Source organism: Carassius gibelio, chromosome A21 (assembly GCF_023724105.1).
Source record: "Carassius gibelio isolate Cgi1373 ecotype wild population from Czech Republic chromosome A21, carGib1.2-hapl.c, whole genome shotgun sequence".
NCBI lineage: Eukaryota > Metazoa > Chordata > Actinopteri > Cypriniformes > Cyprinidae > Carassius > Carassius gibelio.
In genome coordinates this window covers 8,908,186-8,923,783 of record NC_068391.1, presented here as the reverse complement: position 1 = coordinate 8,923,783, position 15,598 = coordinate 8,908,186, and the positions used below count along the sequence as shown (strand labels likewise).

At 36.7% G+C, this 15,598-nt stretch overlaps 2 protein-coding genes across 7 annotated transcripts in view; both read right to left on the bottom strand.

The window, feature by feature from the left end:
• LOC127941786 (guanine nucleotide exchange factor VAV2) overlaps positions 1 to 15,598 on the bottom strand; it is a 151,677-nt gene that overhangs the window by 125,087 nt on the left and 10,992 nt on the right. The gene's annotated exons all lie outside the window — the stretch shown is intronic.
• LOC127941795 (E3 SUMO-protein ligase ZBED1-like) lies at positions 6,821 to 10,633 on the bottom strand. Its single transcript, XM_052537213.1, has 2 exons — positions 10,010 to 10,633; positions 6,821 to 9,860 (listed from the first exon to the last, which is right to left on the bottom strand). The coding sequence occupies exons 1-2, from the start codon at positions 10,451 to 10,453 to the stop codon at positions 9,459 to 9,461; spliced, it is 846 nt and encodes a 281-aa protein (XP_052393173.1). The 5' UTR covers positions 10,454 to 10,633; the 3' UTR covers positions 6,821 to 9,458.

The window sequence follows — 15,598 nt, the reverse complement described above, 5'->3', positions numbered from 1 at the left end:
AAACAACATCACCAGAACTGTTCTGAGTCCCTTCACAAGCATTTTACAGGTTTCATTTGAGTAAAACCAGTTTAAATTTAAAAAGCATTAACGTCAACCCGTCAAAATAAAAGTAAATTTTTACATAAATGCATTATGCTAGAAATATTACTATTTAGTAGAATGTATGTGATATTGCTACTGCTGTTGAGTACTAATTTTCTTTTTTTTAAGAGATAAATCACACAATATTTCTTCCATGTTTAAATTTTAGTTGCAAATCCCCTTTATTTACCAAAAAATAAAATGTGTTTAAATTTAATTAATTAAAAGACAAATTAAATTTGGGTGAAACTTGTTTACTGTTTTTCATAATTATATTACTTGTGGAAAAACTTACACAATTGTAAATAAGTATGAAGAATGGCTTTGGTTTTATTTTTAGTGATAAAAATTAATTATGTTTTTTTTTAATTGGCATATTTTTGTGTTTTGCTTTGGTACCGAAACTGGTACCGGGAACTCGTGGATTTTCACTGGTATCGATACCAAATACAGAAATTTTGGTACCGTGACAACACTAGCCAGTGATATTGTTTTTGCACTAAAAATCTTTGTTCACTTCACTGGTTTGCACTCTATCTGCCATGTGCCTTGTGCTGCTTTATTTAACTTTATTTTTAATTTTATTATGTCTTTATTACATTCCCTTATTGTATAGGTCTATTATATATTCTCTTGTATTAGGCACTACTATAAGTGTTATCTGTATGCACCGGGGGTCTGAGAGTAACACAATTTCAATTCTCTGTATGTATGTACTGTATATGTGGATGAATTGACTATAAAGCAGACTTGATTTGACTTGACAGTTTGATGGAAAAACACTGCCCAAGATGATAGAAGCTTGATTAGTCAAAGATAGACAGAACCAAGCAATGGCCAACTTTACATTAGAGTAGATGTAATATTATCTGTCTATTAGGGCTGTAACGATACGCGTATTCGTATTGAACCGTTCGGTACGAGGCTTTCGGTTCGGTACGCGGTACGCATTATGTACCGAACGGTTTGTTGAACTAATTAATTATATTTGAAAAAAAAAGAAAAAGTGAAATATAATGATATGCGTTCAATAAGGTAGCCCAATAACCCAAACGACGTAACAGGCAATGCCCCTGACACCACCGAAGAAGAAAAAAACACCAACTTATATGTTTATGTTAGGCTACTCAGTTCATGCACGGTACGCGCTCTAAAAATCGCTTGCAGTAGGCTAGCTCTGCTACTAAATTTATTTCAGAATTGCAATCCATATACAACTATGACCAGCTGTTCCTTCATCTTGGCTGAGCTTTCGACATTGTTACGGAAAGGATGAAGCTGATTGGTTAGTTCTTGTCACATGACCCGCGGTGCACTTGCAGCATTCTGAAAAGTTGAGACGGTTCGTACCGAACCGAACCGTGACATCAGTGTATCGTATCGAACCGAACCGTGAATTTTGTGAACCTTTACACTCTATCAATCTATCTATCAATCTATCTATCTATCTATCTATCTATCTATCTAGAAGTGCTATAACAAGTCTCAGTTAGCTTAACGCAGTACACATAGCAAGGGCTTTTTAAATAATATAATAAATACAAAGAAAACAGAATAGAAAAAGAATACAGCAAGTGTTAGAGGTCTTTTTGTGCTTTTGTCAATTGTAACATAAATGAAAAGAAACATAAAATACAAAAAGATTAGAAAGCAAGTTATATTTAGTTTTTTTTTTAAGAATATAATTATAATAATGAGTGCTAAAGTTGGAGGCTCAAATAAAGTTGGAAGAGATGGGTTTTAAGCTGATTCTTAAAGATGGCTAAGGACTCAACTGCTAGGATCACTTGCAGAATGCAAGCTTCTAGAGGGCACATAAGGTAGATAGATAGATATATAAATAGATAAGATATAATATTATAAATATTATCATTTTAATAAATAAATTAAAATACAATACAATACAATAAACGGAGCAATTCCAATAGGGTCCTCGCACTGCAGTGCTCGGGCCCTAAAAATACTATTAATATAATAAATTTTAATAAATAAATAATAAATACAGCCTTTTGATGATGCAAGTGGCTGACAAAAAAAACAAATCACTACCTACGGAATGCAAGTTATTTAACATCCAGAAACATCTACAATGCAAAGCTACCAAAGACACTTTGCCAGTACCTGCAAATTTGAGTTCTGTATAGTTATAAGTATCACAGTGAATTCTGTGCCCATGATCCACACAGACGGTAGGTTTGGAAGCTGTTTACAGCTGCTGTGGGCCGCAAGCAGAGCACGGTAACAATATGTGCTTTCCTCCTCCTTTGAGCTCACGTATCTGGCTGATGGCAGTGCTTTACAAACAGTTTGAGACTTATCAGCTCCAGTTATCAGTCTGTCACACTGCACTGGGAAGATAAATCCAGGCAATTAAAATTTAAATTGCTGTGTGCATGGCTGTGACACTCACAATTTTTACCACCCGCTCTCTCCTTCTTTCCTTTCCTATCTCTCTCTCTCTCTCTCTATCTCTCTTTCAGATGGTCTGGTTTCTAATGCAGCGACAGCCAGGTATCTGTATGTGTACAGCATAGTAGGAAGTGAGTCATTGTGGTCAAACAAAGAGCCCCATCAGCCCCACCACAGCCCCTACCCCACACGTCTATGTGCCTGAGTGCTAATAAAAAGACGACCTGAACTCAGGTTAAATTAGCTTGTTTTGTCCGGTTTGGAGAGACACACACAAAAAATGTCTTTTTGTAGCTTAAAACTCCAGACAAAAATATGACAGACTACATTAATAAGCTTTCAGAACATCCCAAAACCTCCCAGCAGGAGAGCGATGACTCAACTGCACCGAGTCTAAGGCTTGAGTCAGCATTAACCAGATGCTAGTAAAGGGCTTTCACAATCAACGACAAGTCTTAAACGCCCAAGGAATTAAATGTAAAAGTAACAGAGGAAAGGTTAACCACCAGACTACTTAAGTATTCAATCAACAATTAAAGGTTCATTTTAAACCCAGCCGGAATGTTCTATTTAGAATGTGATATCAATAATTCACCCAAGGACTCTAGGATTAGAGCCAGTCACACCATAATCATTAGTCCATTGATCGACTGTAGAATTAGTATTTTGCATCATTTGCAGACTCAGCTTGTTTTTTACCTTACACCAATCATTAAACACACTTTACACCTGCTTCTCATCCAATATTGATGTCTGAGAAAATACTACAGCTCACCAACAAAGAGTGCTTCTAAAGGCAAGCCAGCTAAGGGAAGTTGAGAGTTAAGTTTCCTCTAAAAATGTATCACTGTTTCACTGGGCCATTACAGTATCTATCTTATTTAGACTGAGGAATGAGCGTGTTATTTTACAGAGGCAAATGCAACAAGAGGTTTTGCCTCACAGGTGTGATATATGTTGGATATATAAATTGATGTGTGACATCTGCAGTAAAAGGATGTATTTAAAGTTTGACACGGACTGCACTCTGTGGAGTATGTGCATATGCAAAATAGGGCTATTTAAACCTCATTACAAACCACTGTACTCAAGCTTTTTCAGACCAATGGTAAGAATGCACCCAACACTCGCTGCATTTGCATCCATAAAAATAACAGCTTAGTTTAAACAAGATCAATGACAGCTTTCGGTCACATGACCGACCATTTAGATCACCTCTCAAAAGAATAAAACAAAAGTATGTGAACAAAATGAAAGTTTTGGCCATTTGCAATCCATATTAAGCACCCACATTCAATCATTAAACAGTGCAACAAACGTTGTAAAAACACTTATATATTTAAAACAGTAATATTAGAACATCAAATTTTGTGATCACTATATTAATGAAGCATAGTTTACATAGGCAAACAGCTGGAATAAGAATGCAATCCGTTCAGCATTTTCCTTATAATGGTTTTCTATGGGAAACCATTTAATGTGAAACTGTGCAATTGTGTTTCTATTCTGTGTACATATGCTTGCCTGTACATCTAGGGATGTCAACGAATAATCGATTATCAATTAATTGTCAATAAGAGATGCAATCTATTAAGGCTGTCAATGGTCAGTTAACACATTTAATGTTGGGCTGTGTGCGGCTCATGCGCGAAACACGTGCGAGAGGCTGTGAATGACGGTGACGGTATTCTATATAAACGCATCATCATTCATTCACAATGTACAAATGAAGCTTTTAATGTGATTTAAAGTTTAAAAGTACATTTAAAATAGAAACAACACAAAAGTTATTCAACATGGAAAGCAATAGAAATGTAGTAACAAAGTCATTTCCCCAGATAATTGTTTCATAACGTGCGCTTTGCAGGGGTGCGGGACACAGGACAGAAAGACTATCAATTTGTTAATTCATTTGACTCATTCATTTGTGGCAACTGTCCAGGTTTCATTAATTATGTTCCCTAAATAACCCATGATTTAACTTAAATAAGGAAACAAATTAATACGTCAAATGAATACTTAAAGGTACCATGGCATGAAAATTTCACTATATGAGCTTTTAATATGAGTTCCCCTAGCCTGTATATGACCCCCCAGTGGCTAAAAATTATTGATAGGTGTAAACCAAGCCCTGGGTGTCCTGCTCTGCCTTTGAGAAAACGAGAGCTCAGACGGGCCGATCTGGAATCTTCCCCTTAAGTCGTTATGCTCTTCCTGTATTCATGTCGATATTGTGCTTGCTGTTAGTTGTGGTGAAATCATTTTGTGAGAGAAAACGCGTTGCAATCTCACTGCAGCCTTTCATGTGATGGGAAAAAATCTAAAAAATAATGCTATAATCAACACTTCCATGATTCGTTAATCTCGACAGCTATAATAGTAAAACATAAAACATAGTAAAAGTATTTGAGGGGTTCCACATGTAATACGCATTTCAAATGAAAAGATGTCAGCCAATCACAACAGCTGGCATTTACTCTGAGTATCACAGCAGACACGCCCCTTAAAAATCAGGATTTAATTATGCCTTTTATTTTTTAATTGTAAATGAAAAATCTTAAAAACAATATGAGTACACCAAAAAAACTTACAAAAAAAGAAAATAATCCACATCATGGGACCTTTTATTCATAAAATCTTTAATTTCCCTTCCCAAGCTTACCACAGTAAGAGATGCGAAAACAGTGATTAAAAATGAAAGATAATCAAACAAACATGCAAAATTAGAGGCTTAGACTATGAAGATTTAGGGAAGAAAGAATGCATAAATGTTATTGAATTTGTGGAAATCCGTGACCAACCGGCAAACTAGAATAAAGCCACATAAATGAAAACTATAGGCTTGATGGCATCGTCGCGATCTAACATATTCCAGTAAACCTGTTATTCCTCTAATAAACAAATATACGGCGGTTTTGCATATTAATAAATGCATTTATTGTCAAGAAAAAAAAGGGACAAAAAAAGTTATACAGAAATTATTAATATAATTAAGTATTGATACTTTGCAGAAAATATCGATACCACAATAGTAGCTTCTGAGTATCGATATATCGATACTGCAGCATCGATGTGCACATCCCTACTTTGCTGTATTATTGACACATAAACCTTTTAAAATCCTGTATTTCATGCAGAATGTAGACACAAATCAGTGCACTTCCTTCCCTCCCAGTGGACTCAAGTCTTTTATCGGGCTCAGCTGTTAGTTCTTCCCTACAACTGCCTTGAACCAGAGTCCTGCTGTCCACTGCTCTACGCCCTGCCTTCCTCCACCAATTTCCTTCTCTCCGTATCTCTGAGTATTTTTAGACTTAAATTAGGAGTGCTGAACCATTAACAGGACCTGGTGCAAGGCTTTCTGTATCCATTAAATGTCTTAGCCGGAGAGAGAGAGAGGAAAGCACAGTCAGTTCCGCAAAACCCAGGGATTGCAGGGATCCATAATTAATTGTGCTAAATAGAATATAGAAGCTAATATAAAAGTTGGAGATCCAGGCCAACGTGACAGTCTGCGGCAGATGATTCATCTCATAATGAGAGAAACAGTTAAGAGAGGCAGGAGAAGAGCCACCTTTACTCTTGTTATATGCCCTTCCTCAATTCCACGGCTTCAGAACATTTATAAGTCTGTGAAGCACAGTTAGGCTTTTCTTAATGTGTTTTAAGGCAGGAACGAGAGTCTGGCTTGTTAGGCAAGATTTAAGAAATGTGGAGACTTCTGATTTTTGTAGGGTAGAGACTGTTTCACAAAGCAAAACCAGACTTTACATAAGTTGTTGTCTTGGAAAGGAAGAAGTGAAATCATGCAACACAAGATGTCCCAGCCTATACATACCAGTTACATCAAACTTTTGTGAGCGCTCTGTCTGAGCAAAAATTTATTGTCTGATATCTTAGAAAAAGTATTAAGTTACACAACACAGAGACATAGAGAGTTCTATCTAAATAAGGAGTCAGTGCTTTGTGCTGAATCATCATCTACTCGTAAAAAATGTATTATATATTTTTTTAGAACCTGATTCTGAACAACTTATCTGCCATACTGAGAGTTCCCCATTAATTCCTCACCATAATTATTGTATGATCAGCCTCCTAACATTTCACAATCCTCTGTCTAGAGGCAATCAGTCAATGCTAGATAACCAACCAAAAGGCACAAAAGTGAAAGCAACTCAAAATAATGAAACATTAAGTGACATATATTAGTTTAAACAGTTCGTTTGTCAGTTTGGAGCAGATTATGGTTTATTTTGTGTAAAGTAAAAAAAAAATTATAATAAAAAAAACAAAATAAAAAAAAACGGTGACCCAAGTAAGGACGGAATTCCCCCCAGTTTTAAAAACAAAATTCAGTACCTGTGTGCGCTGACACAAATCAAGTGAAAGATCCTTAAGGGTTACTAGGTTTACAAGAATGTGACTTAACCTTGCACTTTAATAATATGACTTGCAATTCTCCTAGGACTTATGCACATGTAACAAGGTTTTAAAATAGATGTGGATGGTGATGATGGAGAGTAAAAGAGTCCGCCTACTCTGGCTTCACTGGATGTACGAAGGCTGTTTTAATGCGTGTTTTCATGTGTGCCTCCAGCACTAATCTAATAAGGCTCTTTGCTGCTTAACATGGTTTTTAATGACTGGAAAACACACAACACAATGAACAAGACAAAGCACTGATGCTTCCTGAGGGATACATAGCTTAACAGATGGGTTTAATACTCACCAAATGAAAACCTCAATCCCTTGTGCAAGTGCAAACAGAATTTTGTGCGTGCGTGTGTGTGTGTGTGTGTGTGTGTGTCAAAACACTAGCTAATCAGAGTTCTTTTGTGAAGGATGACGTAAAAATTATTCCGTTTATTTAAATCCAAATACACTTTAAAGTATAATCAGAACTTGTAACCATAATTGAATCTAACTGATATGATAAAAGCCAAACCTTCTCTAGTTACTTCTTTTATTTCAATAATTCTTTTTTGAGGTAAAAAGTCTCACTTCTCTACCTACATGAAGAACAAGACGCATATTGACATGGGAAAATGTTATTATACTCTCACTTCTATTTTTTTTCCCAGCACCTCAATGATAAGACTTAGGTTAAACCTGAGGGTTGTTTGTTGGGCATGATATTAGTTACAAAATATCATTACTCACCTATAAGGCCCTAAGTAGTTTAGCTCCTGTGTACCTAACTAGCCTTATACCATGCTACAATCCATCACGCTCGCTAAGGTCACAAAACACTAAAGGTCCACTAAAGAGGTAGAGCTTTTTCACATTTGGCTCCCAAACTCTGAAATAGACTTCCTGATAATGTTCTGGGTTCTCTCTGTTTAAATCTAGATTAAAAACACATTTCTTTAGCAAAGCATTCAAATAATGCATCTCATAATTTGTGACTGCAGTTGTATCTGATGAAATGCCAATTATTATTCTTTAGCTTGGGTCAAACTAATTAATTTTACTTGGTTGGAACAGCAGCTACTCTTATTATGTCTCTATTTGTTTCTCTGTTGACTAGGATTTACACAAGCTTCAGTCTGGATCCAGAACACCTGACATACAGAGCTACCAAATATTGCTACAAGTGTGATTGCATCATATAATAATTGCTGGTAATAGTGTTCATCATCTGGTTGACTACGTCTTGTATTCATTTTTCAGAAAATTTCTGTCATATGCACATAAACTGACAGTCACCACTGATAAGCTACTACTAAATATTGTAGAAACTTAATTTTCTGTAAAGTTGCTTTGCAATGATTTGTATCGTAAAAAGCGCTATACATATAAACTTAAACTGAATTGAAATAAGATAGATGTATATGCAAATATTGGAGACTTGGGTTGCACGTTTTGCCGGAAATATGGTAGTATTGTGATATTAAGGCTCCTAATAATACTGGCAGTGCCAATGTATTTTCTTAAATGGTAGTATCGTCATTAAGGTTCTACGGTATGTAATGTTGTACGTAGGGCAGTCGCTAAAATGTTCAAGCTTGTGCCGTCTTTTTTGTTTTTTTTGTCCGGTCACCTTTGTGCAGTGCCTTTTAAGTGAGCAAAATGTGGACTAGAATTCGCACCTTGTGCCGGTTTCGCACTGGGGTCTCAAGCAGAGCGGAGGCAGTGGCAGAAGCTGTGCGTATTCAGAGTTGGAGCAGCACACGCCCATTAAGCTTCCACACAGGCAAAGTTTGTCACGCTCAGCTGAACTGCAGCTTTTGCACTTCAAAAATACAGAAGAGTAACGTTTTTTTAGGTAACATTTTTCAGGTGTTTTCCGACAACTGTCTCATGTGCTTTTTGATTTATGATTATGGGCAGCATACTCTGCTGTGATGCGGTTGTGTTCTCCTCTGTCCCACACACACGTTAGCATGATAAAAGTAAGCTTAACATAAGAATATACATATAAACTATAGTTTTAATCATTTAAACAAGCCTTTGATATTTTGACTAAAAATCCTGGCAATGATTCGTTTTCGTGCATTTATTAAGCTTATTTTTTTTCACAGCGCCGAATGTCATATGGTGTAGGGCTGCACGATTATGACAAAAATCATAATTGTCGATTATTCCTTTGAAATTGTAATTGCGATTATTAATTACGATTATTACAATTTACATTGATTGATGTTTTAAGTAGCTTTATACCATGTTTAAAGCAACTTCATGCCATATTTGTATATAAAAATTAAAAAACCAAGCTGAAAACACTCTTCCTGAAAAACTTCTATTGCTTTTCTACATTGGTTTGGTTTCTTTAAATAAAAAAAAAAGTGCAAATATGCAATAGTATGCATGGTATTATACTAAAACTAAAATTAAAACAATAGAACAACTCAAGATAACCTGTAGAAAGAAAAAAACTGAGTTTGCCATATGAAGTATTTTGGCCTAAAACACAAGACATAAAAACACTTCAAGGTTTCAGGAATGAACGACATCAAGTTAGACTTTTAAAGATTTTTGGCTAGGAACACAAGCCTGTCCACACTTTCAGGCTTTAGGGATGCACGCAAACAATTCACAATGTTTCCTCCAGTGTTGAATACTCTTTCCGAGGGAGAGCTTGTGGCAGGAATGCACAAATACTTTTGTGCCAACTTGGATAGTGCTGGGAATTGTTTTGCATGTTCCTTCCACCAGACCAAAGGATCCTCCTCACTATCAACAGCAGCAGATAGAAAATAAGACTGTAGCTCTGCAGTAATGGCCATGTCTTGGAGATTGAGAGATGGCGATGCTGGCCTCTGGTCCTCATCTACTTTAAAGAAGCTGCCCAGTGTTTTTTTGGTCTTCTTTAGTGCTGGAGCATTTTGGTCATCTGCTTCCTCTCTAACAGTCACCGATGGTTGAGGCTTTTAATTAAACAAAGGCAAAAATTTTGTTTAACTCATAAAATATTATGTCATGTACTAGTATAGTAAGGACTATTTAGTAATTTTAAATGAATACTGAGAATGGCCCAAACAAAATATACAGGGCACACACAACCTATGATAATTACCTTGACTGTAGTAGATATTGATGCCATCTCAGCTCTAAAACGAGTCTTGACAGCTTCAACTCTGTTCTCATTGACATACTTGAGCTTGAATCTGGGATCAATTGCAGAAGCCATGTCAAGCAATTCTTGAGTCAGTGGATCATCATACTTATTATTCAGGTAGTCCAGGATCTTTTTCTTGATGCATTTTGACAGTTCTGTTTCTCCCTCTTTCTCTGCCAAGATTTTATTGTTGAACAAATGAAGAACAGGCTTCACATATGACACACTTACATATTGCTCTCCTGAAAGAGCATCCGTGAATTCAGCAAGTGGAGAAAGGGAGTTGTTGACCGCCTCAAGGACCTCTACATCCTGCCATGTGGGGACAAGGTGTCTGGCTTTTCTGTCCGCAGAGAGAACAAAAGAAATGGCACTCTGTTGTTCCAATACCCTGGCGATCATTGCTTGTTTTGAGCCCCATCTTGTCGGACACTTAGTCTTGAGCTTGTGTTGAGGTAACTTGAGCTCTTTCTGGGCCTCGGACAACTCCCTCCTTCGTCTCCAGCTATAGGAGAAGCACCCTACCACCTTTTTGCAGACATTTAGTGCACGGTCAATCCGTCCATCTTTCAAAGAATGTTCTAAACACACACACACACACACACAAAGGGCCCTATCTTGCACCCAGCGCAATTGACTTTGTACACCGACGCATGTGTCATTCCTATTTTGCACCCGCGCAAAGCGCGCTTTTCCCTCCACAGAAGCACGTCGCTAAACTAGTGAATGAACTTGCGCTCCCTGGGCGGTCCAGCGCAAAAAAGGAGGCGTGTTCCGGCGCAAACGATCCCTGGTGCTATTTTGTTGTTCCATTAAACAATTGCGCCACTGACCAGAAAAAACCTAGTCTAAAGTCAGTGGCGCGTTGCGCGTTGTTCATTATGCTATTTTAAGGGCGCATGCTTGACCATAATGTATAGCGTGCACAACGCGCATACACTTTGCTCATGTAATCTACACAGATGCAACAGTTATTTTTGCAAATCATAAATTGTTACACTAAAAAAATATTAACACATGAGATGACGGAAATCATTGTGGTGTGCCACGAAGATGTGAAAAAAATAGGCATAAAACTAGCTCACAAATTATTCAGCCTAATTATTCTCCTATCACCATACAACACAACTTCTCTGTCTTTCACTGCTCTTACAAGAACATCAGTCTCCTCGGCTGTGAACCGCTCCTGGCGTGCGCCTGGTAAATACGCCATAATAATAGCAATCCATAATGGAACTTGTGCACCTGCTTTTAAAGGGAATGTTGGATGACGCTCTGATTGGTTTATTTCACGTTACGCCCAAACCACACCTATGAATAATGAAGCTACTTCAGACCAACCCATTTTAGATTTGCGCCGGGCGCAAGAGCCATTTATCCCGCCGGGAAAATAGCAACAGCGCCGAGACCCGCCCACAAAGTTACTTGCGCTTCGCGCTTTGACACTTGCGTTTCAGATCGTTAAAATAGGGCCCAAACAGTTTACTAATAATGCTATACATTTTAATTACAATTAAACAGACACAATTTCAAAATTACAGTAACAGTACAATTTATATTAGTATAGTTGTAAACACATTATAGTTACAGTTTATATAGTTCACTTATCTATATTTATAACATTATATTAATACAGTATATATATATATATATATATATATATATATATATATATATATATATATATATATATATATATATATATATATACTGTATTAATATAATGTTATAAATATAGATAAGTGAACTATAACAATAGCCTATATATATAAAAATATATATAAAACACTGAAGTTGTTGCATGCTAAACTGTTCAATCACTGAATGCATTATAATCCAGGAATGAATAAAAAAAAAAACCTGGTCTACATATTATTAGCCAAGTACATATGATATTGCAATGAAATAAATATGGAATTGTGTGTCAATTTTTAGCTAAATGAATATTAATAGAAGGCTACTACTCACCAATTGCTAGGTGCAGCCTGTGTCCAAAACATTGAAGTCTGCTCCACTTATTGATAGCAATAGCGTTCACTATATTTGCTGCGTTGTCTGTTGTGACACAGACTTGTTGCTCCTCCTTTAAATCCCAGGCACCCAGCATCTCTTTCAATCCTTGAGCAATCGCATCCCCGGTATGATCTTGCGGAAAATAGGACGTTTGCAAGCATCGTCGGCAATTGCAAGCATTGTCGGAATCGGATGTTGCTCTATCAGCAGACATGATGAAATTAACATGACATGAGACGTATCAGTGGATAATCTGGTCGTTGATAATGACACGCCTACAGACTATTATTAAAAGTGGTGATTCGCCACTCACAACCTGACATGATCTAAACGCCTCTTAAGCGCGCAGATTTTTTATTTATTTTTTTTGTGTAATCGCGGCTTTGGACGATTACGTAATCGTGGCTTCTGTAATCGTGATCGCGATTAGAAATTCGATTAATTGTGCAGCCCTAATATGGTGATTGGGAAACATGGTGTAATTTGTTATTTTTCGTGTTTATTAGTGTCTATTTTGAACAAGAACAATGCAGTATGGCTTTAATTCAGCATGATACAGCAGTGCAGTAAAAATAGACTTCGCGCCAAACCGATCGCTGCACAGTGGCTTCTGCTCTGCTACACACTGCATCAGAAATAGTGATTTCCCTGGTAACAGCTGTAATCAAAGTAGCACTGCGCTCTTTATCAGGCATTATAGGAAATATTAAATGAAAATGACATCAAAACTTTTCAGAAGACAATGGGGTCCCTTCAAAAAAGATACATTTATATAAAAACACCCGCACTGCATTTTGAATTTGAAACAAGCAGTGCTCATGTTTATTCAATGAATTAGAAAAATGCTTTGAATTAGCGGCAACTCACAGTCAATTGATTGAATGCAACAAGGAAATACAACGTCAAACACCATGCTATAGGCCAGGCTATGCCTAATATAAATTAACAAATAACTTACATAAAGTTTAAATAGGTATACAAAAATGGAAACAAGTAAACATGTATAGTCTAACTTTAATATATACCCAAATAAATAAGTAGAGTTTATTAGCAAAACGAATAAGAAAACTTGGAGGCAAAACATTGGCAATGGACGAAGGCATCGTCTATCAGCCCAACCCTACCACCTTCATATCAAACTTTTTGTGGAGACATTAATTTTAATCTCTTCATTACCATTCTCCAAAGGCTATGAAATGAAAAACAGAATGTGAACATATTTGTGTTTTCATCTTCTGTTTTTATAGGTCGTAATGTTTCAGATTGTTTTCTCAAAATAGCCCTGTGGACAATTGTTTTAATTAGGCTTTTCAAGGTTAAAACTGTACTGAAAGATATATATTTTTCCCACCATTGTTTTCCTTCATTTCCACTGAAGTGTAACAAATGACCTTTACTTAATTAACTTGGCTAAACTTGGTGTTAAGCAGCACACAGAAACAGAAAAAAATCCTGCAAATACTTTAAGCTTCATTCAACAAAGATAACAAGGACAACATCTAAAACAAAAACTTTCACATTAAGCTATTAAAGCTACTAGCACAAACAAAGTTGTTTTCTTTCTAATAAGGACTTCATTAATGTGCATTGTGATGCCCAGCACAAATTTTCTCAGCTAATTCTTTGAATAAGTTGTATGCTTTCAAATTCTCGCCATTCAGCTCTGTGAAAGAACTGATGTTCCCACTCTTCCAGATCACACAAATTAAGACTTCGGCAGTAATGTGAAGCCCAGAAAGCTCTGCAGAATTAGAATGCCCCAATTCCCAAAAGTTCTTGCAAGTTTGTTTATGAAATAATTTGGTTAAACTGATTATGCTTTCAGCCATCAATTAAAGTCTAGTACTCTAGTTTAACACATTATTATATTTCAAAATAGGAATTTTGCACATTTTCTACCAAATCTGTGGAAACCTTACAGGTTCAGCCTGACCTTGCCGTGTCTAATTACTAAAAGTAAATGACAATGCATGTCTGCCTACACAAAATAATTCTAGCCTAGGCACTAGACTCATTCTAGCCATTAATAAGGGCATGTACACAGTAGGCAAATTAACACTTAATAGGAGGCCTCACTAGAGAGATATGCATCACAGGCCAAATTAATTTCATTAGACCAGGTGAGGAGGGATTTGAATATGGATGTTTTTCCTTTTTTTTCTCTGGAGTTAAGCACAGGTGATGCTAAATGATGATGATTACAGACTAATTTAAGCAGCAAACTTTAATCAACACACTCTGTTTCAGGCTCAAACGGGATGTTTGGGTTAAATCAGGGCCTAAATTTGACCTTTGCATGGAAACAGCAGCAGTATGAAACGGTCAATAGTTCCACCTCATCATGACATTTGTGCTTGACATTTAAACAAACATATCACACATCAGTGAGATATGGCAGACGTCCCTGTGAAGCAGTGCCACAAAGTGACATCAGTGTTGGAGAATGTCGAATCCTCATTTCCATGTGCACAATCATGTGCATACAAATGTAGGAAAAGTGTTTGAATAAAGGGAAACCATCTCATTATGCCACTGCTGATGACTCCCTGAGCTATGATGGATATGATTTTTATGTACTGCTGGAGCTGCCTATCAAAGCAGCATTTTAAACACAGATACTGCTCAGAGAAGAATTATATCCAAGATGGCAGACAAAATGAGAGAAACCCTGATTATAAATAAACTCATATTCCATTAAAGTAGTGATAAAAAATAATCAGGTTAGTTAAAAAAAATATATATATTATTTTAGACTGTAATTTTGAGCCTCACAGAAAGAAACCCCAGAGGGTATTGTATGAAAGTGAATGATTACACCGTGGCAAATCATCAAGAGAGCGCTGCAAAAATGTTCAGAATGAGCAGAGCTATACAGCATAAGGGTGACGTTTGCTGGTTTAGCCGTGTGTGTCTGTTTGTAATGCCATGCAGCAGCAGGCCTGGGTGAGGTCTACAGAAAGATGAATGTGCCCAGGCTCCGCAGTTCATCATCTCGGGAGTCCGTCTGGAAGTATTGGTCAGGCTAAATGCTATTTCTGAATCCAGCAACGCTCTGCTGCCAAGGTCACAGAAGAGAAGAGTAAAGATGACACTGTGAAATCTGACCAGAGTGGTGAAATGAAACCAGACTGAAGGACAAGGACAATCATGTACAAACACAAATGTTTATCTGCTCAACAGAATTATACAATTAAGTTTAGAATTCAGAAATTTGTATTAGTTTCTTTAGCAAAGGAGCTTTGGCTGATTTGACTGATTAAGAATATGTTAAAGAGCTTAAAACTGGTTTGTCTCATTTTGACAATAAATATGGACGAAAGCTCGGGTGCCATGAAGCAAATAAAGGAACAAATGCTAAAAGGACCAACTCAAATGCTCCATTTTGCTTAACATAGCCTACTATATTTTCTAAAAACAGCATGCACAGGAGGACACACAAATGGAGCTGTTACAAGCAAATCAGAGGCAGCATTTTCATTCAGCATTTCCACAATTTGCATTCCAGTTACCTGATCGAAATTCCTTTCCATTTAC

What these genes read in the sequence shown, in the direction of transcription:
- LOC127941795 (XM_052537213.1), bottom strand. Translation starts at nt 10,453, where the DNA reads ATGATCGCCAGGGTATTGGAACAACAGAGTGCCATTTCTTTTGTTCTC. An exon ending in CAATATCTACTACAGTCAAG is followed by an intron (nt 9,861 to 10,009) that starts GTAATTATCATA and finishes TTTAATTAAAAG; the next exon opens with CCTCAACCATCGGTGACTGT.